Raw genomic sequence first — 21156 nt, forward strand, 5'->3', positions numbered from 1 at the left:
GCTGCCTCTGCTCGCAAAATAAGGGGGTGCGGCCAACAATCAATCTCCTGTGACATTGTTTTGAATTCTATCACATGATTTTGAGACATGGCGATGATCCCAAACTCCCCAGCCAAACTACCATAACTCATTGATTCGGCCGATCACGAAGACACATCACATCATTCAGCCTGTCGGGCGCGATAAAAAGACTGAAACTCCGATGGTCTCTTCAGTAAGGCCTGCGGGCTATCACATTCCAAAAGCTGACCATTCTTCAAAAGAGCAACCCGATCAAATCGCTCGATATACCGAAGGCGATGGATTACAGAAATCACTGTCTGTGAGGCAAATTCCGTCTCGATGATGGCCTGCATGGTGGCCTCCGTTTCCCAGTCAACGCTACAAGATTGTTAGGTCCAATAGCCTGTGAACAGAGATTGATCCCGCAAGAAGGAAACTTACCTGCTACTCGCTTCATCCAGAATAAGGATGGAACTGTCCATGACCAGAGCTCGAGCTAGGGCTAGAAGTTGTCGCTCGCCCATCGACCAGTCGGAGACTGATAACTGCTGGTCCAGTTCTTGGCCACTCGGCATGCTTCCGCTGACCTTTTTCCAGAGGCCAACTGCTTCAAGGGCTCGAATAAGGCGGTCGTCCGATACATTACAATGCTCTAACCCACGGTCAAGATTGAAACGAAGTGTGCCAGGCATAAAGAACGGGTCCTGGGGGACGACGTTGATTCGCGAGCGGACCGCATCACATGGGAGAGTAGACAGATCTACACCATCAATTGTCATGCGTCCTTCTTGTAATTCAATCATTTGCAGTAATCCAAGGATCAACGATGTTTTCCCACTGCCTGACGGGCCGCAAACTGCGAGCTTCTCGCCGGCTTGGATATCCAAGGAGAAGTTGTGAAGGACCGGGGGAGATCGATCACTTTTCGCGTTCATGTTAGCCATGTGGTCTTCCAAAGAGTGAACTAAGATCACCTTACTTGTATGAAGCCGTGACCTCTTGAAAAGAGACATCCCCTCGTGTAGGCCATTGGGGCAAAACAGACTCTGGACGACGTTCTTGCAAGTCCTCCGACGCCGTATTCTCGACAAAGTCCTGGATACGAGAAACAGCACCAATAGACGTTTCCAGCTGCGTCCACGACCTGATGAGATGCATCAGATCTTGGTTGAAGCTCAGGATCAAATTGAGAGCGACACCGATTGCGCCTGGGCTGAATTGATCTTTCAGCGAGATGACGATTGAGACGAGGATCACGGCAAGGGCCATGACAATGCAGTCAAGTACTAGTTGGAGCCATTGCTGGATGCAAGAGAGCATGTAGAACGGTTGTTGCGATTGGTTGAGAAGATCATTGAGACGATCCTGGAATGGTTCCTGCCAGCGCATGGCCCGAATGACCGAGATGCCTTGCATGGTTTCGACGAAGTGGGTGATCAAGGGTGACTTGGCCTCGATATCTAGGAGTCGCACTTGTCGTGAAGTTCTGAGGTAGTAGCTCTGTACAAAGAAGAGGATGATGCCTAGTGCGGGAACTGTGATGGCGAGGTACTTGCCCATGACACACAGGATTATGAGCTCTACGGCGCAGTTCGCGAAAGCTAAATCATGATAAGTAGCTTCCTCGAAAGGAATAAATAGAGATATCATACCGCCTGATGAATTGATCAGCTCAATAGGGAGGTCCAGGTCAATCAATTCCAAGTCCTGGCTGAAGCTGGGCAGAGTCAATTGGGCTAATCAATATCTCTACCATTTCACGACTCACCGATTGATGGTCATCCCGGCATCCACATTCTGGAAGAAGCTAAATGGTGCACTGTGGGGTGTTAGTTTGCAGTGAGTATGAATTGGATAACGACCATGGGCCTGAAAAGCATACCCCAAAGTGGATTTCAGCAAATGCGAATGCATGGCGAGACCGGTGTTGTTTATTGCCTTGACGAAAAGGAACCTGGAACGATGTCAGATATGGCAATAACTCTATTGCTGATCAAGGACTTGCCAAGTTCCCATCATAAACGCCACGAGTGACATGGTAAGTAAGACCGTGTACACACCCACATAAAATCCAACTCGCTCATTGGGATGAAGATCGTTGGCGTTTGACCATTGCTGGAGCCAAATCGCTATTCGAGAATAAGTAGAGCACACACATGTAGGATGGCCGAGGACGCTGACTCGAAAACTTGTCCGAAAACCCATAAATCCCAACGCAGACTGCAACTAGGATCATGATCCACCAGCCAGCTGACTCAAAGTAGAACGCGTAGACAGACCATTTCCCGTCTCTCCGTGCCATATCTGGATCAGAATCCTCCGTGGAGGTTTGCAGTATCTCGTAAACATTTGTCAAGTTGGTTGGATTGCGATTGGCTGCTGTCGGGCCTTCGAGGTCTTGATTGTTTTCGCTCTGGCTGTCTTCAGGCAAGGTCGTGCGGAGCTCCTCGTAAGTCCCGATTCGTGACACTCGCCCGTCGTTCAGAGCTACTACCTCGTCCACATACGGAAGGAGACGGTAGTTGTGAGTAGCTAGGATCACTGTTCTTCCGGCCTGCTTGAAATGGCCATCTGTTGCAAAGAGTCGAGATGATATAGCTGCCACAGCGCGGGTATCGAGTCCACTAAACACATCATCGAGGATGACGACGGACGCTCGTGAGTAGACGGCACGTGCAAGAGACTAATTGTAGTGTCAGTTCAACGAGGTCGAGACATATTCGGTGAAGGCCTCGTCACGTACAATGCGTTGTTTTTGGCCACCACTCAGTGTGATCCCCGAACTCCCTGTTCCTGAAAGATCACCGCTGGGGATATTCCGTAAATCGTCTTCCAAAGAGCAAGCCCAAATGACAAAGTTATACCATTTCTCATCGTAAGCCTCAGGACCCGTGATGTTGTTTCGAATAGTGTTGTTTATAATCCACGGAGCTTGTGGACAGTAGGCCAGAGTTGAACAGAATGGCCTTATCGAACCTTGCTTCAACACACCTTCGCCAAGAGCACATTCCAATAGAGTACTCTTGCCGCTGCCAACTGGACCTATGATCGCAGTGATTGCACCTTTCTTGAAAGATAGATTGATATCATGGAGAATCGAGTCAGTATCGGCAGACCACGAGAGGCTCGCCTTTTGAAACTGAAGAACCACAGCCCCAGTTTGAGGTAGATGATCCATGGAATTTGAGCTCATCTCAATTCCATCCTCTCCGGGCTCATAATCCGATTCCTCCTCAAATGACGTCTGGGTGCAATACTGTTCAATACGATCGAAACAACCCACTGACTGCCATAGTCCCGGAACTGCTTGTGTGAATGTAAGCAAAGGAGACGTCATCAGCGAAATCAGCGATAAAGAAGTAAACATCCGGTTAGACAGAAGCGACTCGCCCCCGGTGGCTGTGGCAATTATAGCGAAGATGACAAATGTCGCGAAAGGCGCGAGCGTGAGTGGAAGATTTGCTACAGAGACCTCGTTAGAACGTCATGACGTTCGTGGAGAGCTGGTCATCACATACAGAGAGCTAACTCCCACAATATAAGGATTCGAAAGCGTTCTGACACCTGAAGCTCCTTTTTTCGCAAGCCGGATATACTGTCAAAAAGCTTCTCGCTGATTCCCAGCATTTTCACAGATTTCATGTCCTGCAACATGCTCGAGATAACGGCCAGTCGGTCCTGAACACGCTCGATCCATCCCCTCTGAGCGGTATTTGACTTTGTGGAAACTGGGATCGTGCCCGCGATTGCAACTACAACTGTGTCAGCAGTAGTTATACATACGGTGGTGGAGGGTACACACTGAACGAAATTGCAGCTGGAATGAGACAAGCCACTCCAAGTTGCCGTTCAAGGAGGACAATCGCAACTACCACTTGTATAGGGCCCATCCAAGCCTCGTGGAGATTCCGTAGTCTGTAACTCAAGCGCTCTACATCAGTCGATATCAGGGTGATTGATGAACTGCCTTTGAATTGTTCGGCCGGGAGTTTGGCTGTTTGCCGATAGATCAGAGAAATCAAGCCGCCACGAATCATGGTGACGAGGCGGAACGTCTGGCGCCAGTACACTGCCTTGGATATTGTCATTCCCATGTAGACTAGCACGTACGCTCCTACCAATGCAGGACCCTGCACGCGGTTCTCGCTTGTGGATGGCTCGCTGATGAAGTTAATCGTGGCAGAGATAAGGAATGGTTGACAGAAGGTAAACGCTGTCAGGCAGATTTGAGGAAGAACCGCGCTGATGAAGGGCCAGAAATATGCTCGGAATGTTGCCTGCAGGAGTCGATGGCTACCAGTGCAGTTGCCTGAGGAGGGGGTTAGCCAAGAGCCTTCACACTGTAGACAGAATGTATCCTGACCTCGCTTCCATGCAAGATGAAGCTTCTCCTCCGCTGGAATTCCTTGAAGAGCATGATCCACGACAGGGAGTTCCTTGAGCGAAATCACAGTCGAAAACCCGCTTCGGAACAATGGGAGAACCCAGATGAAGAAGCTGCGAACCCAAAAGCTGGATGTGCTCTCTTTGCTGGGCTGGCGGTAGGACAGGCGGAGATGCTGCGTCTTGTGGATCGACTCCAGGCAAAGCACGACGACTGTCCCGATGCTGACGACTGTCCATAGAGTGGCCTGGGAGTGGATGTCAAATTGCGATGATAGCAGCCAGAGAGATCGCAGCCGCGGTAGCGCGAGCAAGCCGGAGAAGAAGAAGTAGATGATAAGCAAATCCGACGGACGGATGGACCGCTGATCTTCGAGCCATGACAGAAGTGTAGATACAGCGATCGCGATCAGCTGCAGTATGTTAGCTCCCAGCGAAGCCTTGGTGTGGAGTATTGATGCCTGTAGTTGGAAGGCCAAGTAAAGGACGTGGAAGACCAGCAAGAAACAAAGAGTGATCTGCAGGCTAGTTAGTTGGGTCTTCCGACAGTGTACCTCCACCAAGTACATACGATCTTTGCGGTCGCGAGACGATGAGATGTCACTTTGACCGGTGCTCGCAGAAGAACTGCAAGTCGAAATACCGCGCACAGCAGGAAGACGAATGCTGGTAAGAGAATAAAGAAACCATCCTCGAAGAGGAGAGTAAAGTCGAAGGGGCGACAAGGGACCGAAATCCGGGGCCCCAGTGTATTGTCGCTGCCAACCGGACAGGCCATGATGGAGTGACACAGTGATCGAGTCGTACGGGACAAACAGTGAGAGCAGACCGGGGAAAACAGCTGATGTCCCCTGGTGCTTACTACTTGGCAGTACCGTACCTTACCTAGGTAGTGTAGGTAGGTGGTCAAGCCGAGAGCCTCGTGTCCGAACTCCGACGGCGCTAGGCCCCGCATGCTTATCTCGAGACGGACGTAACCCCGAGAGATGGCCAGACGGGCCGAAAGGGAAGCAGTTGAGTGTGATGGTCTTAATTAAATTGAAATATACATAGTATCCATTTGCATCTACACCCCTTCTGCCTCAGAACACGCCCCCTCCCTGACCTTTCAAAAGTATCTTCTAGTTCTTCGGCTTGGGTGTCCCGGCTATGCTAGTCGAAAAATGAGCTTTCTGCTCTATGGGGGAGAATTACTCTGGCTCGATCCCATTCAGACAACTGATCACGTAGGTGACTGGGTAGGTGACCAAGTAGCGGACCAGCTGGAAATAGGTGACTGAGCAATCAACCTGACGGTTATCAATACCATAGTCGACAGGGTGTTCGGCACCAAAAATGGCACCAGGCATGACCGAAGTAGTGTGACGACCTTCATCACATACAATTGTCCTGTTTGAAGTGTTTGTCCGGTTTGCTTATTAATCTCATGTCAACACAAACCTAGTTATATATCCACGGTGGACCGGGATCTACTCACCAGTCTATATCTTGCTCTGCCAATTCTGCAATGGCAAATCTAAGGAGGAGCCAAATCGTATTTAATGACGGATTTCCCATACTATGACACCAAAATGGAATTGTAAATCAAATTCCTCGGCGTTAGGCAATAGGGGCGACGCGAGCAGAGCAAACAGTGATTTCACCCCTCACTCTCCCTTAGAAGTAGGGCTGTAGCTGCAAAGCTCGTAGATTCATATTTGCACCAAGGTCACAAGAAGCCCGTTCATCGATATCGCATCTTGCAACCTTTCTTCACACATTCAACCGTCCCAGGAGGAAACCCCGCACGGTGACCGCCAGTTTGGAGGCAGGAACGAGCAGCACTTCAGGGGCCGCGGTCATCGCCCCACTTGGCTATTCCTCCCTCAACACTTCTTTTCTTCTCTGATTGTTATTCCACTCCCACAACATTCACCATGGTTCGAGGAGAGGTATGTTCGTTTTTTTTTCTCGTCAATTGCCCGCACACAGCCCCAGCCCTGCCCGATTCCTCTTTGGCTGTGGCGCATACCCCCCACTGGTTCCCCTGAACCTCCAGGCCCATGGATGTCCAGCGTCGGTTCCACAGGCTCAATGGCATCAAAACAGACCTTCAGGAGGTCCATGCTAACGCGTCACCACATTAGATCTGCCACCTTCACATCGGCCAGGCCGGTATCCAGCTCGGTAATGCCGCTTGGGAGCTGTAGGTTTTCTTCACCGCTTGTTGATATATGGATCTGCTGGACGCACAGAGGCTAATTCAAAGCGACGACTGCTAGTTACCAGCTCGAGCACGGCCTGACCCCGGATGGCCACTACGACTCCAGCCGCGCCGACGAGGTCACCTCCAGCGGCTCCTACGACACCTTCTATACCGAGACCAGCGGCGGCAAATACGTCCCCCGCGCCATCTTCGCCGATCTTGACCCTTCGGTACGGATATACCCGAGAGATTGATAGATTTGCGGGAGGAGATATGGCTGAGATACAATCGCTAACTCGATTTCTAGCCCGTCGACGAGATCCGCAGCGGTGCATACAAGAGTCTCTTCCACCCCGAGCAGCTGATCAGCGGCAAGGAGGATGCCGCCAACAACTGTATGGACCAGCCCGTCTTGGAAATTTCGACCGTCGAAGGATTGTGAATAGAGGCTAATGCTATGCAGATGCTCGTGGCCACTACACTGTCGGCAAGGAGCTGGTTGACGATGTGATGGACCGCATCCGCCGTGTCGTTGGTATGCAGGCACTGCCTTCCCCCAGAACCCCTTTGGCCGCGACTCGCAAATACTAACTGGTGATAGACAACTGCTCCTGCCTGCAGGGCTTCCTGGTCTTCCACTCCTTCGGCGGTGGTACCGGCTCTGGCTTCGGTGCTCTTCTGTTGGAGCAGCTGTCTGCCGAGTATGGCAAGAAGCCCAAGCTCGAGTTCTGCGTTTACCCTTCGCCTCGCGTGTCGACCGCCGTCGTGGAGCCCTACAACGCTGTTCTGTCCACCCACAGCACCATTGAGAACTCCGACTGCACTTTCCTCGTCGACAATGAGGCCGTCTACGATATCTGCCGTCGCAACCTCGATATCCCCCGTCCTAGCTTCGACCACCTCAACCGTCTAATCGCCCAGGTCGTCAGCTCTATCACCTCCAGTCTGCGCTTCGACGGTGCTCTGAACGTCGATCTGAATGAGTTCCAGACCAACCTGGTGCCCTTCCCTCGTATCCACTACCCTCTGATCTCGTATGCCCCTGTTGTCGGCAGCAACCGCAGCGCCCACGAGAGCTTCAAGGTCCAGGATCTCACCTTCCAGTGTAAGTCAACGCTCCTTTCTGTACTTCAAGTCTTACCGCAGACGCTAATACATTCCAGGTTTCGAGCCCAACAACCAGATGGTGGTCTGCGACCCTCGTAATGGCAAGTACATGGCCGTTGCTCTGCTGTACCGCGGTGACGTTGTGCCCCAGGAGTGCCACAAAGCCGTCGCCAACGTCAAGGCCAAGGCCTCCTTCAACCTGGTTGAGTGGTGCCCTACCGGTTTCAAGATCGGTATCAACTACCAGAAACCCGCCCAGGTCCCCGCCAGTGAGATGGCCCCCGTTGACCGCGCTGTCAGCATGCTGTCCAACACCACTGCCATTGCCGAGGCCTGGAGCCGTCTGGACCACAAATTCGACCTCATGTACTCCAAGCGTGCCTTCGTCCACTGGTACGTTGGTGAGGGTATGGAGGAGGGAGAGTTCTCCGAGGCTCGTGAGGATCTCGCTGCTCTGGAGAAGGACTATGAGGAGGTCGCCGGCGACTCGCTCGAGGAGGAAGAGGAGGAACTCGAGTATTAAACGAGTCACTGAGGGTTTATATCAAATTCTCGCACATATCACCGCGACACTTCGTTCTGTCTGGATATAGTACGCCTCGTCCCTTCTGCGACCCCTGTTTTACGTTAGAGCCCCCCAGCGTTTCTTCCCTTCCTCGTGTGTGACGACAGTCTGCACTATTTCGTTTGGTATTCAAACTGTTGACCATTTATTTTCTCTAAACCGGGCCGATGACCTAGTACCTTCTTATAGGGTAATATTTTATCAAAGCAACCCAGTAAACCTCCTTGAAACGCCGATTTATATGCCCGTATATGAAGTAATGCAAATCAATCAAGAGTCGCCATTTCCATCTCCTGTATAAGCTTCAAAGCTCGCTCATATGTCCACATCGTCACCGCGCTGGCCGGTGCCGCCTTGAACAAGCTGACCGTCAACCCACGATACAAGCCCCGCACGCCCTGCGTACGCAAGATCATCGTGATCGACCGGACCACACCATTATACTCGGGAATATTACGATGCACATAGCGCGTGCGTGTCGGGCCTTGCACTTGTAACCGCTTGCGCACGAGATCTAGCGGGAAAACGCCCGTCTTCGCAAGGACACTGGCAATAACACCTGCAGCAGCATCGCCCGTGCCAAATGGCAAAGACTCCCACTGCGCTAAAGTCGGCCGCAGACTTTCATAGGCTGTGAAAAACAGACCCATGTAAGGGACTATCTGCGCCACGGCCGCCGAGCAGCCTCGGAAGAAACCCGCCGGCCCTTCGTGACGCGTGATTTCCACGACAGATGACATGAGCGACCCGTAGACACGTTCTGTCCCTTGTGCAGCAAAACGTGTACGAAGGAGATCGAGAGGGTATGTGGCAGTGGTGGCGATTCCACCGGCGACAGCGCCGGAGACGAAGGACTCGGCGGACTGCGGGAGTCGGTATGGACCCAGTTGCGCCAGGGTTTGCGTTGTTGTTCGGTATGCGGTGAATTGGAGGGCGCCATAACAGACATACATCATTTCCGCGGGGACATTGCCTTTCCATAGACCCTAGCATTGAATGTAGCTGTCAGTAATGATCCGACGGAAAGCGAGCTCTCCGACCTGGACTCTCCAGGCTCTCTCCACAAACACATACCATGATGCCCTCTTGCCGCACAATCGATCGCATCGTGGACAGAGTCCCCTTGTACACCGGCCCGACAACAGTTTGATGCGACATCGGGTCAGACAGCGAATGGATCTGCAGCTGCAGGCGGATCTTGACGACGTCAAGCGGCGCAATGCAAAAGCGCGAGATCAACCCAGCGGTCCCGCCAGCCATGATCGTCTGTCGCCTAGTGCCCTCATCTTTGAGATGTTCGCCCCCGGCCGACATTTCTGATAGATTTAGGAAGAGGAATCCATGTTGAGGTCTGTTTATTTTTTTGTCCTTTTCCGGGGGCGAATGGAATGAACGTCGCGGCCTTACGTAAATCGGGAATGCGGGCTGGTGCCTGAGGCCAGCATTGTTCCTGATTAGTTAATTAACAATCTCAGCGGGATTAGTAACAGCTGTTGCCGTGGAATGCGTATGCGAGTGGAAAGATGGTTAATGAAGCTGGGTTGAGGATGGGTGAAATGTCTTCTCTAGTCGGGTCCTTAAGTTCATCTTAGGGCTGACTCCGGGTAAAAGGAAGGTGTCATAAAATACGAAGTGCAGCCACCCTACAGGACTTTGTTTTGTATTTGAAGGGGATCTGCAAGCATCGAAGGAACCTCGGCCCCGAACGAAACGGGTAACGTCACCGCGTTACCGGAGTCTGGGGTCGAGCTTGGAGCACATCACATGTTGTCTGCCCCTCCACAGCCTTCTTTTCCCCTCTTTCCTGTGTGTTCGTGAGCTTCAATTCCCTTCTGCAATGCGTCCCCTTCCTCCAGTAATGCTGCGCCAGGTCGCGCGGGGACTGGCTGGCCCTGTCCCGCGTACCTTTACCTCCTCGGCCAGACGGCTCAACTCCGAGGGAGCGCCCGCAACACAATCGCACATGTCACAGCTGCTCAACCAAGTGTCACGACTTGATGCGACTGAGAAACAACATCTGCTTGGTCCCGATGGTACTGCGGTATTTACCAAGACACTCCGTCACCCCTTTGCGGGCTCCGGACCGGAGGAATTGTCCACGCTGGAAGTACTGAAGCCGGCAAAGGCGATACTCAAGCCGGAAAAGATCAGTTTGCGTTCGCCAGCGCATTCGTTCGCCGAATTCCAATATCACTATTTGCGTGACCTCTGTCGATGCCCTCGATGCGTTGACCCGCATTCAAAACAGCGATCGTTCCGAACTGGCGATATCCCGGCGAATATCTACCCGCGAGGTGTGAAATGGGACGGTGTGTCGTTGGAAATCAAATGGGCCAATGATATCCTCGATTATGGAGAGGACCACGTCTCGCGCTATGAGATCCATAAGCTCGTCACCGGGCCTTACAACACCCACGATAACACTTCTCGTGCCACCAAACCATACTTGTGGGACAACGCGAAAATGATGGAGATGGTACACTGGGTGTCGTTCGAAGACTATATGGGTAACGACGCGAAATTTGCAGAGTCAATGCGAAATCTCCAACGCCTGGGACTAATCTTCGTCAAAGACATCCCCAAGTCTCGCGACCTCGTGAAGAAGATTGCCGAGCGCATGGGCCCGCTACGGAATTCGTTTTATGGAGAGACCTGGGACGTACGTACAGTTCCGGAGGCCAAGAACGTCGCCTACACAAACCAGTTCCTCGGATTCCACATGGACCTGCTGTACATGAACGAGCCTCCTGGCTACCAACTACTCCACTGTCTGGAGAATTCTTGCGAGGGTGGCGAGTCGCTCTTCGCAGACGCATTTCGCGCTGCCAAAATCATGAAGCAGCAGTTCCCAGCCGAGTTTAAAATTTTGAGTACTCGTTTGATTGGGTTCGAATACATGCATGATGACCATATGTACAGCAATACCCGACCGCTGTTCGAAGTGGACGAATTGACACGCGAGATTCGTAATGTCAACTACTCCCCTCCATTCCAGGGCCCGATTCCCAAACTCGACCGCTCGGGCAACAACAACCATGCCAATTTCAAGCGGTGGAAGAACGCGATGGCTACTTTCACTCGTTTACTCGAGAGCTCGAAATCCGTTTACCAGCTGAAGCTAAACCCCGGTGAATGTGTCATCTTCGCCAACCGGCGAATAGTCCATGCGCGAAACCACTTTAATACGGCGGAGGGATCCCGATGGCTGGCTGGTGCGTATGTGGATGAGGATGCATTGCTGTCCACCTTTGCCACGAATGCGAAGAATTTTCCGAATGAATGGAAGAGCAGTGATCCAGCGAAGACTGGGAGAGCTTTGGAAGAGCGGTTTGCAAACGAAAGGAAGGAGCTTCACAATGCGAGACGGGAGGAGTATGTCCGCCAAAACAAGACTGAGGGACCCCAAGAACAAGCTGGCGAGACTCAATAGTCGCGGTTATTTCGCTCGGTTCAGACATAAAGGGGAATGAGCAGCCAAACCAGCTCGGTAAAGCCAGGAATAGCTCAGGATTGGCCATTGCATATAGTCCGTTATACATTGAGGGAACTAGATTCGCTGTGGGAATGGCTGCATACCAATAGATAAGCGGGCTCGTTCACTCAAATCTCTATCTTGAATGTCTGACATGAAGAATTACAAAGTCTCGAACTAAATGTCTTTTTCATATCAAGGAAAAACGTATATCATCACGGTAGAGGAAAAATATCCAGTCCAGGCAGTTATAGGGTATCATGCAGGAACCAGTCTAAGCCGCGGGCTTGCTGACAGAGAAATCGGCCAGGAAGTCGGGATCGGCATTGATTTCCTCACGGACCTGTAATAGAATGTAAGCAAATGCTCTTCGTCACAGAGGATGGGTGTATACTCACGATATCCAATCCACCGACCAACTCGCCAGCAACCCACAATTGCGGAAAAGTTGGCCATTCGGCAAACTCCTTCAGACCCTGGCGCACGTCTTCATCGGCAAGAATGTTGAAAAATCCGTACTTGATACTGCGTTCACGCAGAATTCCCACCAGCTGCCGACTAAAACCACACTGCGGGGAGCTGGGGGTACCCTTCATGAACAACATAACCGGCGCGGCCTTAACAAGTTCACCGAGGCGCGCGAAGAGAGCCTCCTTCGTCTGCTCGGGTGTGAGAGCAGGGTCCGCCGAGACGGGGACGGCATTGGCAGCAGGGCCGACAGAACCATCTGGCGTAGCAACAGGCGCCTGAGTCGCAGTCGCGGGGCCATTCTCACGCAGAACAGCGGACAGCGGGGGAGGAATATGAGCGCGGTGTACGCCGTCAGTGGGGACACCTCCGCCGACATGACGCTCGATAGCGTCGCGGACCTTGATGGCGTCACTGCCACTAATGGACTCGAGAATCTCGCCATTCTTCAGGCAGACAACGAATGGAACGGCAGACACATCGTACTCCTCCGAGATATCAGGCAGTTGCTCCGCGTCGATGCTGACAAACGAGACGGTCGGCGGGGTTGTGGCGGGGTACTGCGAGGCGAGGGCGCTGAGGACATTGCGCATCTGTGTGCAAGGTGCAGCCCATGAAGCGTAAAAGTATAAAACGGCGAGTGTTTCACGCGGCAGAGAGGTGATGTGCTCTGCGAAAGCGGCCTCGGTGGGGATTTCGGTGAGCGCCGACATCGTTGCGTTGAGCCGGGTGCGGAGGGGGGAGTTTGGCGGGAAAGACTAGAGTCGCAAGGACGGGGGAATGGGAGAGGTAGGGCGACCAGGTGCGGCGGTGTGGTGGGTGTTTTGGTGGGACAATTCACCCGATCGATGGACCTCGAGACCTTGAGGGCTGCAGAAGGATTGTATAGGAAGGAGGATGGCGTGACGAGGGTGAAATTTCCGGCGATCGCTGCGTTATCAGATGGCGTACTGTCAGCGGTCACGCGAATGTATCGCTTATCCGATTGTGACACACGTGACTCGGTCCTTGATGTATAATTGCCAGCGTGCTGCATCCGAGGATCTTCCTCCGGCGTGGATCAACTATAGTCCGGGAGCCACGTGACCACCATCAGGGGGTCATATACTCCATTCTAGCTTAGATGACCAATAACAACACACATCTCCCTAACAGGTTATGAGACCCTTTTCTCTTCAATTTGAGCTATACGGAGCTGTTCTATGATCGCTGTGCCTTCAAGAATGTCAGCTGCCTCTCCCTCATCCGGTGAAAAGCTCCCAATCCTTGACTATTCGAATTGGGTTGACTGGAGCGAATTCTGGAGAGACCATCTGATCCTCTTTGACCTCTGGCAATACATCGATCCATCCTCTACAGCAACCGTGCCACCTCCTACCTCCAATGTCAATCGAGATATCGCTAAAACGTTGACTGAGAACCTTGCAAAGCTACGCCAGCATGTTGCTCCTGAATGTCGAAAGCTCCTTGTTGGCCATACAAATCCTAGAGACCTCTGGTCTTCGCTCAAGGCTGGCTGTGATCGAGGAACAACTCTACCATTGCTCGCCCAATACGAATCGTTCCAGAGCATCAAATGGGAACCAAAAGACACCATTTCTACCTATACAAGCCGATTCCGCAATGTCTTTCTATCTCTCGAAAACACCCCCTACAAGATACATCGAGATATAGCAGTCCATATCCTTGTGAATCGACTTCCCGATTGCTACAAGACAGAAGGCCAAGCAGCCAAGCAACTGAACCTACCCTTTATCGAAACTGTTACCTACCTGCTTGCCAATATCAAAGACACCTCCTCTGCAGGTGACAACACCTCTGGCCAAGCTCTAGTAGCTCGAGGTCGTCGACCAAACCGCAGATCAAGCGCTCAGCATCTCCGTGACCAAGGCCGCTCAGGAGTATCAAACCGCCGTGGTCGATCAAACCGAACCTCTCGAAACAAGCGTATCATCTGCAACTGGTGCAAACGAGAAGGCCATTTTGAACGTGACTGTCGAATTCGTCAACAACAACTAGATACTGGAGCTGCAAGATTAGATGGCAGCCGTGCCTATCTAGTCCAGCAGCCGAATATCCCACAGTATCCACCTCAATCTTCGCCTGCACCTCCGCAACCTTCACAGGCGAATATTGCCTATTCACAGCCTCAAGGCTCCGAATCAAATCCCTACAACTATCCGACACACCTCCTCCTCGCGAGAGCTTCCTATGTCAACAGTGAAACCCAGCAGAAGGATTATCTCAGCTGGATCCTTGACTCTGGAGCCACTCAGCACTTTTCGAACAGCAAATCAGACCTCAAGGACTACAAACACTTTCTTGACCCTAAGGAGATCTACCTTGGAGATAATACAAAGATCCACGCAGAAGGATCTGGGACCCAACTTCTACAGATTGGTCCTCATCTCCTTGTCCTGAATGTCTGGTTCGTACCAAAGCTGGCTGAGAATCTGCTATCCCTGCAGCTTCTTGACCGAGCTGGCTATTCAACTCTCATTGAAAATGGCAAAGTCTATATTCGACAGAGTCATGACTCTGCATGGTTCCAGCTCGCCGACTCCAAACGTGGAGATCTTTATCGAACGCATGTGAATCCTGCATCTCTATTGAACAGCCCACGAGCCCTCCGTGCAAGAGAATACAGCACACTTCGATCCTGGCACAATCGACTAGGCCACCGAAATCTCCGCTCAGTGGGAGCTATGATGAAGCTATCTGTACCACGCAAGCTTCCCACCTGTACTGCATGCCTCCAGGGTAAAATGAAGGCAAATCCTCACCCTCCTGTGCTTGAACGTTGCAGCAAGCCATTTGACCGAGTCCATTCTGACCTTGTTCCTCTGGATGGCATCTCCTTTGGTGGATCCAAATATATGTTGCTTCTTGTTGATGACTTCACGCGTTTTGCATGGTGCTTCTTTGCCTCAAGCAAGAATGTTTCAGCCATTGCACCTCTTCTTCAAGGCTTCATAAACATGATCCTGACCCAATTTGATACTATCATCAGGTCATGGCGGACTGATGGTGGTACTGGTGAATTCTCAAACAGCATGGTCAGCGAGATAAACCGCAGATTTGGAATTCTTCATCAGCTTTCTACCTCTGGTGTCAAGCAACAGAATGGTGTACTCGAACGAAGAGTCCAGACAATCAAGAACATGGAACGCTCCATGAGAGCTGGAGCTGGTGTTCTAGATGACTACCGACTACAAGCTGAGTCCCTTGCAACTTCGGTATTCCTATCTAATCTCCTTCCATCTTCTACTCTAGGTAATATCTCCCCACACCTTCTACTGTACAGCAAGCAGCCATCGCTCGCTTCCATGAAGCCCTGGGGATGTCTAGTCTGGATACACCTTCGAAAGGAGCATCGCAGCTCGAGTTCTGATCCTCGCTGCAGGCCAGCCATGATGGTAGGCTATGTACAAGACTCAAGTTCTATTTACAAATGTCTTGATCTCTACACGTTGCAAACAAGCAACCATTCCGAACTCAAGTTCGATGAGGACCTCTTTCCAGGTCCATGGCTTAAACGCCCAGCTGGTTTCAAACCATCGATTGCACATAAACGAAATCCGCCTGGTTCCGCGGTCGATACTGTACTTGGTCAGTCAGTATCGGGAGTGCTTCCCGCAGTATCAGGCATACCACCTTCCTCGATGAACCCCTTCTGGCTGCACCCACCCGCAGCTCCTGTGAACCCAAACGATCCTGCGAAGCCTGCGGATCCTATGGAACTAGCAGATGAATCGGACGTTCCCCCGTCCCTGGCACTCCTCACGGACAGCCAGACCGTCTACAACCAGCGAGGAGTTGTATTCGGCACCTGCGCCAAAATCCACGAGTACGATACTACTAGGGAGCTTGTGGAAGCCGCTTTGATCGTGCAAGGTATGGAGTCGCTCTCCTACCCACCCAGGCAAGCAGCAGAGAGGACAGTCCAAACAGACCACAATGGAGATCCTCTCTCCTATTCGGATGCCTTGCTCCAGGATCCGATTAGGTGGCCACCAGCAGTACAAGAAGAACTGAAATCTCATGAAGAAAATGGAACTTGGATAGTTCAAGAGATCAGTCAAATGCCTAATGGGTGCAAGCCGATCCCTGGCAAGTGGGTATTCAAGCGTAAATTGAGTCCTGATGGAAGTACGCGCTATAAGGCACGTTTGGTGATCAAGGGCTTTCTCCAACGCTTTGGAATTGATTTCATGGAGACCTATGCCCCAACTGCCTCTTTAGCTGCATTCCGACTCCTGGTGGCGATCGCTGTGTTCAATGGCTGGTCCTTACGCAATCTCGATATTATCACTGCCTTTCTTAATGGCAGCATAGACTCTGAAGTCTACATGGGGATACCAGAAGGCATGGATTTAGATCCAACCAGATATATTCTGAAGCTCCGCCGGTCACTGTATGGACTCAAACAGGCACCGCGCATTTGGTGGGATAGGATGACCGCATTCCTATCAAAAGCAGGCTTCTATCAGTGTGATGCTGAGCCAACAATATTCATTCGCAGCCACGAAAACAAATTCATGATACTTCTCCTCTTTGTTGACGACCTTTTGCTAACTGGTGATCAGGAAGCTATTGAGGAATTCGTCCAGGAATGCTGCAATGAATTCAACACTCGGGATATGGGAACACCCAGGCTGTTTCTAGGCATCCATATTGACTATCGAGATGGCAAAGCCATTTTGCATCAGAAAGCATACATCAAGCGAATCCTTGAACGCTTTAATGCACCCAGCAACCCTGTTGCAACTCCCCTAGACCCCAAGCATCCACTTGTTGAAGCAACTGATGCAGACCGTTTAAGTGAAGCAGATTCATCAGAATATCGCGCTGCAGTGGGAGCGCTGATATATTTAATGATCTGTACAAGACCTGATCTTGCATTCGCACTTTCACGCCTATCAAAATTCGTGCAGAAACCGGGTGTAAAGCATGCAGCAGCACTTAAACGATTGCTTCGGTACCTGGCTGGCACCCAGGACCTAGGCATCGTCTTCAGCAAACCATCTTCCACCGAACCAATCCTATATGGCTATAGCGATTCCGATTTCGCTGCAGATCTCAACAATCGACGCTCGACTTCCGGCTTTATATTCCTTCTGAACGGTGGCCCGATAGCCTGGAAATCGAAACAGCAATCCCTAGTCACAAGCTCGACTCATGATGCTGAATATGTTGGATTAGCAACTGCATCATTTGAAGTCATTTGGCTTCGTAAACTCATCCTTTTGATTCTGCCTCAGTATGCAGAACATTCAATGCCCTCCAACATCATTTATTGCGACAATCAAGGTGCTATTGCAACTGCAAATCGACCTAGCAATTCACCCTCTCCACGATCGAAACATATCGACATCCGTTTCCATGTTATTCGCGAGGCTATTGCTAATGGCCTTATTCGACTCGAATACGTTCGTACGGCAGATATGACTGCAGATATCCTGACAAAGGCCCTGCCTAAGGAATTGCATCAGCGTCATGTCAAGGGAATGGGAATGGAAGCGATATGATGGAATTGGGATCTATGTATCCGAACTGGCCTGGTTTCCTCCATGGTTTTGTCCCACAGGGTTTTGCATGGAGGTTTTCCCCCAGGACTGTCTGTATATAGCTATTTTGTCTTTCTTTTGACTCACCCGTGATCTAGTGGGAGGACCCTAGTCGTTTCTGACGCCTTCGGTAGAGATCTCGGATGAGTGGGAGTGCCAGCGTGCTGCATCCGAGGATCTTCCTCCGGCGTGGATCAACTATAGTCCGGGAGCCACGTGACCACCATCAGGGGGTCATATACTCCATTCTAGCTTAGATGACCAATAACAACACACATCTCCCTAACAATAATCATCCGATCACGTGATTTCGACGAAGCTTGAGGTCATCTGACTTGGCTTTTACCTTCCTCAAGCAGTCACTGGAATTATCAGCTTATCTGCACGTGAGCGTGGGCCCGTTCGTTGCATTTGGATAATTTCCATGCCGCAGGAAGATACTGGGGCTAAGGCGTGCGTCAGTATTCGTTTCTCTGGTGCAGTCTGCCGTCATGGGACAGATCAAGAGAAAGCGCGATGAGGACGACGACCCAATCGGGGAGGTGCGACCGGGCGGAGTCGGTGTGGCCGGAATCCTCTCACGCGTACGAGGCGAAAGTGTCTCTCCCGAGTCCAACGACGCTGCCACCAACGGCTCCGGCGATATGACGAGCGAGAAGAAGAAGAAAAAGAAGCGGATTGACGGTGAACATGATAGGATCAAGTACCCAACATTGACCTATGCCGAAGGGAAACTGCAGAATTCAGTTCGCATTGCTGATATCCAAGGCCTGCTACTGTACTGCTTCTCGGACGGGGTCGCGCCGCAGTGGATCTCACTCAAGCACTCCAGAAACGTGCGCAAGGTCACTATTCTCATGGTCCCAGGATTGGAGCTCGGCATGTTTGATGGGTCCATCCCGTTGGTGTCCATCGACCCCAACAGCGACAGTGCAGAGAAGGAGTCCCCCAGCAAGCCAGAGGAAGCAAACGATACTCCCGAAGAAAGAAAAAACCAAGACTTCGAACGATGGAAACTCGGACTCCCTCTTGCAGACCGGTCCAACCGCTACGCTCCTCGACCCCTTTCATCAGACGCCGTTCCCGAATCTCTTCGTCCGCTGAGCAACATCTTTCCACACATCTGGCCGGTCAAGGCCCCCGGTGACAACAAATACAACAAAGTGCACTCGCCCTTGCAAGCTATTTTGATGTCACCGCTTCCCAAGTCCAAGGACAAGGACAGTAATAGCCGCAAGGGCGCTAGGTCAGCGAACTTCGACAAAAGCATACAGTTCAAGCGAACCCCAATTACGGAATTCATCGCTTCGCTAGTCGACCTACGAGATAGCGAATATCCTTTGCATCCGGCTCTCCTGAGTTCAGAGGCAGAGAGGGCTGCTGAGGCCGAGTCGCGCAAACGTCATAACCGAACCGCCGAAGATGGTTGGGTTGATACAAACGTGTCTACTTTAGAAGCGGGCGTCGTACCTGACGCAGAGATCGAGCAGGGCAGCGTGACAGCCGGACGCAAGGTCTTGTCTCTGGATTGCGAGATGTGCTTGACCGAGGGCGGCCAGTCTGAGCTGGCACGCATCAGTATGGTTGGATGGGACGGCGAAGTCGTGCTCGATGAGCTCGTTAAACCTTCTCGACCCGTGACAGACTACCTCACGCAATACTCTGGCATCACTAAAGAGATGCTGGATCCGGTGACCACCACACTCGATGATATCCAACAGCGCCTTCTCACTATCTTGACGCCTCGATCTATCCTCATCGGCCATTCTCTGAATTCCGATCTCATAGCTCTCAAACTCACACATCCTTTCATCGTCGACACCTCCATTATCTACCCTCATCCCCGTGGTCCACCCTTGAAGTGCGGTTTGAAATGGTTGACTCAAAAGTACACCTCAAAGGAAATTCAGAAAGGGCAGTCTGGTCACGATTCGGTCGAGGATGCTCGAGCTGTGCTTGAGTTGGTGAAGCTCAAGTGCGAAAAAGGTGTACAATGGGGCACTAGCGACGCATCTAATGAGAGTATTTTCCGCCGTCTGGGACGTTCCATTCGCCCAGGCAGGGATGCCACGTCCGGTGAGTACCGCACCGGTGCGGTTGTTGATTGGGGTAATCCCGAGCGAGGCTTCGGATCACAAGCGACTGTCTCAATTGGGTGCCGTGACGACGATGAGGTTGTCAAGGGTGTCTCCGCAGCTGTGAATGGAGATTCGACCAACAGCTCTATCCCCGGGGGTGGTGTAGATTTCACCTGGGCCCGCCTTCGGAACCTCGAACACTTCCGTGGCTGGTGTAATCGAGCCCCCGACCCTGACAATGCCAACCAATCTACCGCCCTTCCTCCCCTGCCAGAGGGAACGCCATCCACGACCAGTCCGGATGGCACGACGGCACCCCCGACGGACAATGCTCTGGCGGACGCGGTCTCCCGAACCGCCTCCGACATTGCCCGTATCTACGAGTCACTTCCACCTTGCACCATATTCATCGTTTACTCTGGAACGGGTGACCCCCGTGAGGTGGGTCGCCTGCAAGCAATGCATCGGGCGTATCGCGAGGAATTTGGCTCACAGAAGCCGTGGGACGAATTGACTATCAAGTGGACTGATACTGAGGAACAAGCCTTGAAGAAGGCATGCGAGCAAGCTCGTGAGGGCTGCGGCTTTATGTGCGTCAAATAGAACACTTCATGTAACTTTACGAAAGTCGGGCAGCAGTCTGGTACATGAATATGACTCAAACATGCCATACCAGAAAAGTTCTTCCCTTGGTTTCGTACAACACTGAATTGTAGTATGTTCACCTAGTTGGTCCATGGATGGATGTGAGGTCTGAGACATCTTCAAGATTGCAACGGCTTCGAAAGCCGAGTGGCTTGATCGTCGAAAGAAGGTGCTACCACAAATTGGTAGGTAATAGACAATAAGCATCCGGTACGTTGCCAAACAGGTACTAATGAACATTTCATATCATGCGTGTTCCGTCCCTCCGAGTCGTTGGTGATACGGTGTACAGTGCTAGCGCAGCCCTAAGCGTTAGCTGACTAGGTTGAGCCAGTATATATCACAGCCAAATATCCATCAAGTCTATCGAATGCTGATTACTTCGGATTACCACCCGATCTTTGTAAACTCAGAAATAAACGCACTGTGAGGTGATAGGGTACTACGGCCTGTATCCCGTGATTGCCACTCCGTGACCCGAGCGCCTCGTATCCGGGCCGTCCTCAAGGTGTTCAGCTGGCAACCCAAACCGCCTTGCCCTTCACAAACGAGGCCTAGCGCTCTTTCAACGTCTTACCCTCGCCGATTTTGGCCCCATGCCCGAGCATTGTCCGAGCGGCCACTGATGGTGGTGGCGATAAGAGTGAACTGAGCCAGGGGAGAGGGAGGGGGTTGGCTGAACT

At 51.7% G+C, this 21156-nt stretch overlaps 7 protein-coding genes across 7 annotated transcripts; 4 read left to right on the plus strand and 3 right to left on the minus strand.

Moving 5' to 3' along the window:
• Positions 1 to 161: 161 nt before the first annotated feature.
• On the minus strand, positions 162 to 5164 carry N7532_009902 (uncharacterized protein; the record flags this gene model as incomplete). Its single annotated transcript, XM_056622393.1, has 14 exons — positions 162 to 381; positions 445 to 924; positions 983 to 1604; positions 1656 to 1720; positions 1772 to 1822; positions 1886 to 1957; positions 2009 to 2132; positions 2185 to 2686; positions 2747 to 2934; positions 2995 to 3465; positions 3522 to 3755; positions 3806 to 4312; positions 4367 to 4904; positions 4958 to 5164. 14 exons carry the CDS (start codon positions 5162 to 5164, stop codon positions 162 to 164), a joined length of 4281 nt encoding a protein of 1426 aa, XP_056469809.1.
• Positions 5165 to 6302: 1138 nt separating this feature from the next.
• Positions 6303 to 8201, plus strand: N7532_009903 (tubulin alpha chain; the record flags this gene model as incomplete). Its single annotated transcript, XM_056622394.1, has 7 exons — positions 6303 to 6317; positions 6513 to 6571; positions 6648 to 6801; positions 6879 to 6966; positions 7035 to 7106; positions 7173 to 7676; positions 7735 to 8201. The coding sequence occupies 7 exons, from the start codon at positions 6303 to 6305 to the stop codon at positions 8199 to 8201; spliced, it is 1359 nt and encodes a 452-aa protein (XP_056469810.1).
• A 308-nt stretch (positions 8202 to 8509) lies between these two features.
• Positions 8510 to 9557, minus strand: N7532_009904 (thiamine transporter TPC1; the record flags this gene model as incomplete). The annotated part of the gene is made up of 2 exons (XM_056622395.1): positions 8510 to 9229; positions 9318 to 9557. The coding sequence occupies 2 exons, from the start codon at positions 9555 to 9557 to the stop codon at positions 8510 to 8512; spliced, it is 960 nt and encodes a 319-aa protein (XP_056469811.1).
• A 544-nt stretch (positions 9558 to 10101) lies between these two features.
• Positions 10102 to 11673, plus strand: N7532_009905 (putative Gamma-butyrobetaine hydroxylase subfamily; the record flags this gene model as incomplete). Its single annotated transcript, XM_056622396.1, has 1 exon — positions 10102 to 11673. The coding sequence occupies one exon, from the start codon at positions 10102 to 10104 to the stop codon at positions 11671 to 11673; it is 1572 nt and encodes a 523-aa protein (XP_056469812.1).
• A 316-nt stretch (positions 11674 to 11989) lies between these two features.
• Positions 11990 to 12896, minus strand: N7532_009906 (PICOT family protein; the record flags this gene model as incomplete). The annotated part of the gene is made up of 2 exons (XM_056622397.1): positions 11990 to 12058; positions 12114 to 12896. The coding sequence occupies 2 exons, from the start codon at positions 12894 to 12896 to the stop codon at positions 11990 to 11992; spliced, it is 852 nt and encodes a 283-aa protein (XP_056469813.1).
• Positions 12897 to 13406: 510 nt separating this feature from the next.
• Positions 13407 to 14202, plus strand: N7532_009907 (uncharacterized protein; the record flags this gene model as incomplete). The annotated part of the gene is made up of 2 exons (XM_056622398.1): positions 13407 to 13989; positions 14045 to 14202. The coding sequence occupies 2 exons, from the start codon at positions 13407 to 13409 to the stop codon at positions 14200 to 14202; spliced, it is 741 nt and encodes a 246-aa protein (XP_056469814.1).
• Positions 14203 to 18241: 4039 nt separating this feature from the next.
• On the plus strand, positions 18242 to 20431 carry N7532_009908 (RNA exonuclease; the record flags this gene model as incomplete). The annotated part of the gene is made up of 1 exon (XM_056622399.1): positions 18242 to 20431. The coding sequence occupies one exon, from the start codon at positions 18242 to 18244 to the stop codon at positions 20429 to 20431; it is 2190 nt and encodes a 729-aa protein (XP_056469815.1).
• Between the last annotated feature and the right edge of the window lie 725 nt (positions 20432 to 21156).

This window comes from Penicillium argentinense, assembly GCF_028826775.1.
Source record: "Penicillium argentinense strain IBT 30761 chromosome Unknown utg000010l_segment0_segment0, whole genome shotgun sequence".
NCBI classification, from domain to species: domain Eukaryota; kingdom Fungi; phylum Ascomycota; class Eurotiomycetes; order Eurotiales; family Aspergillaceae; genus Penicillium; species Penicillium argentinense.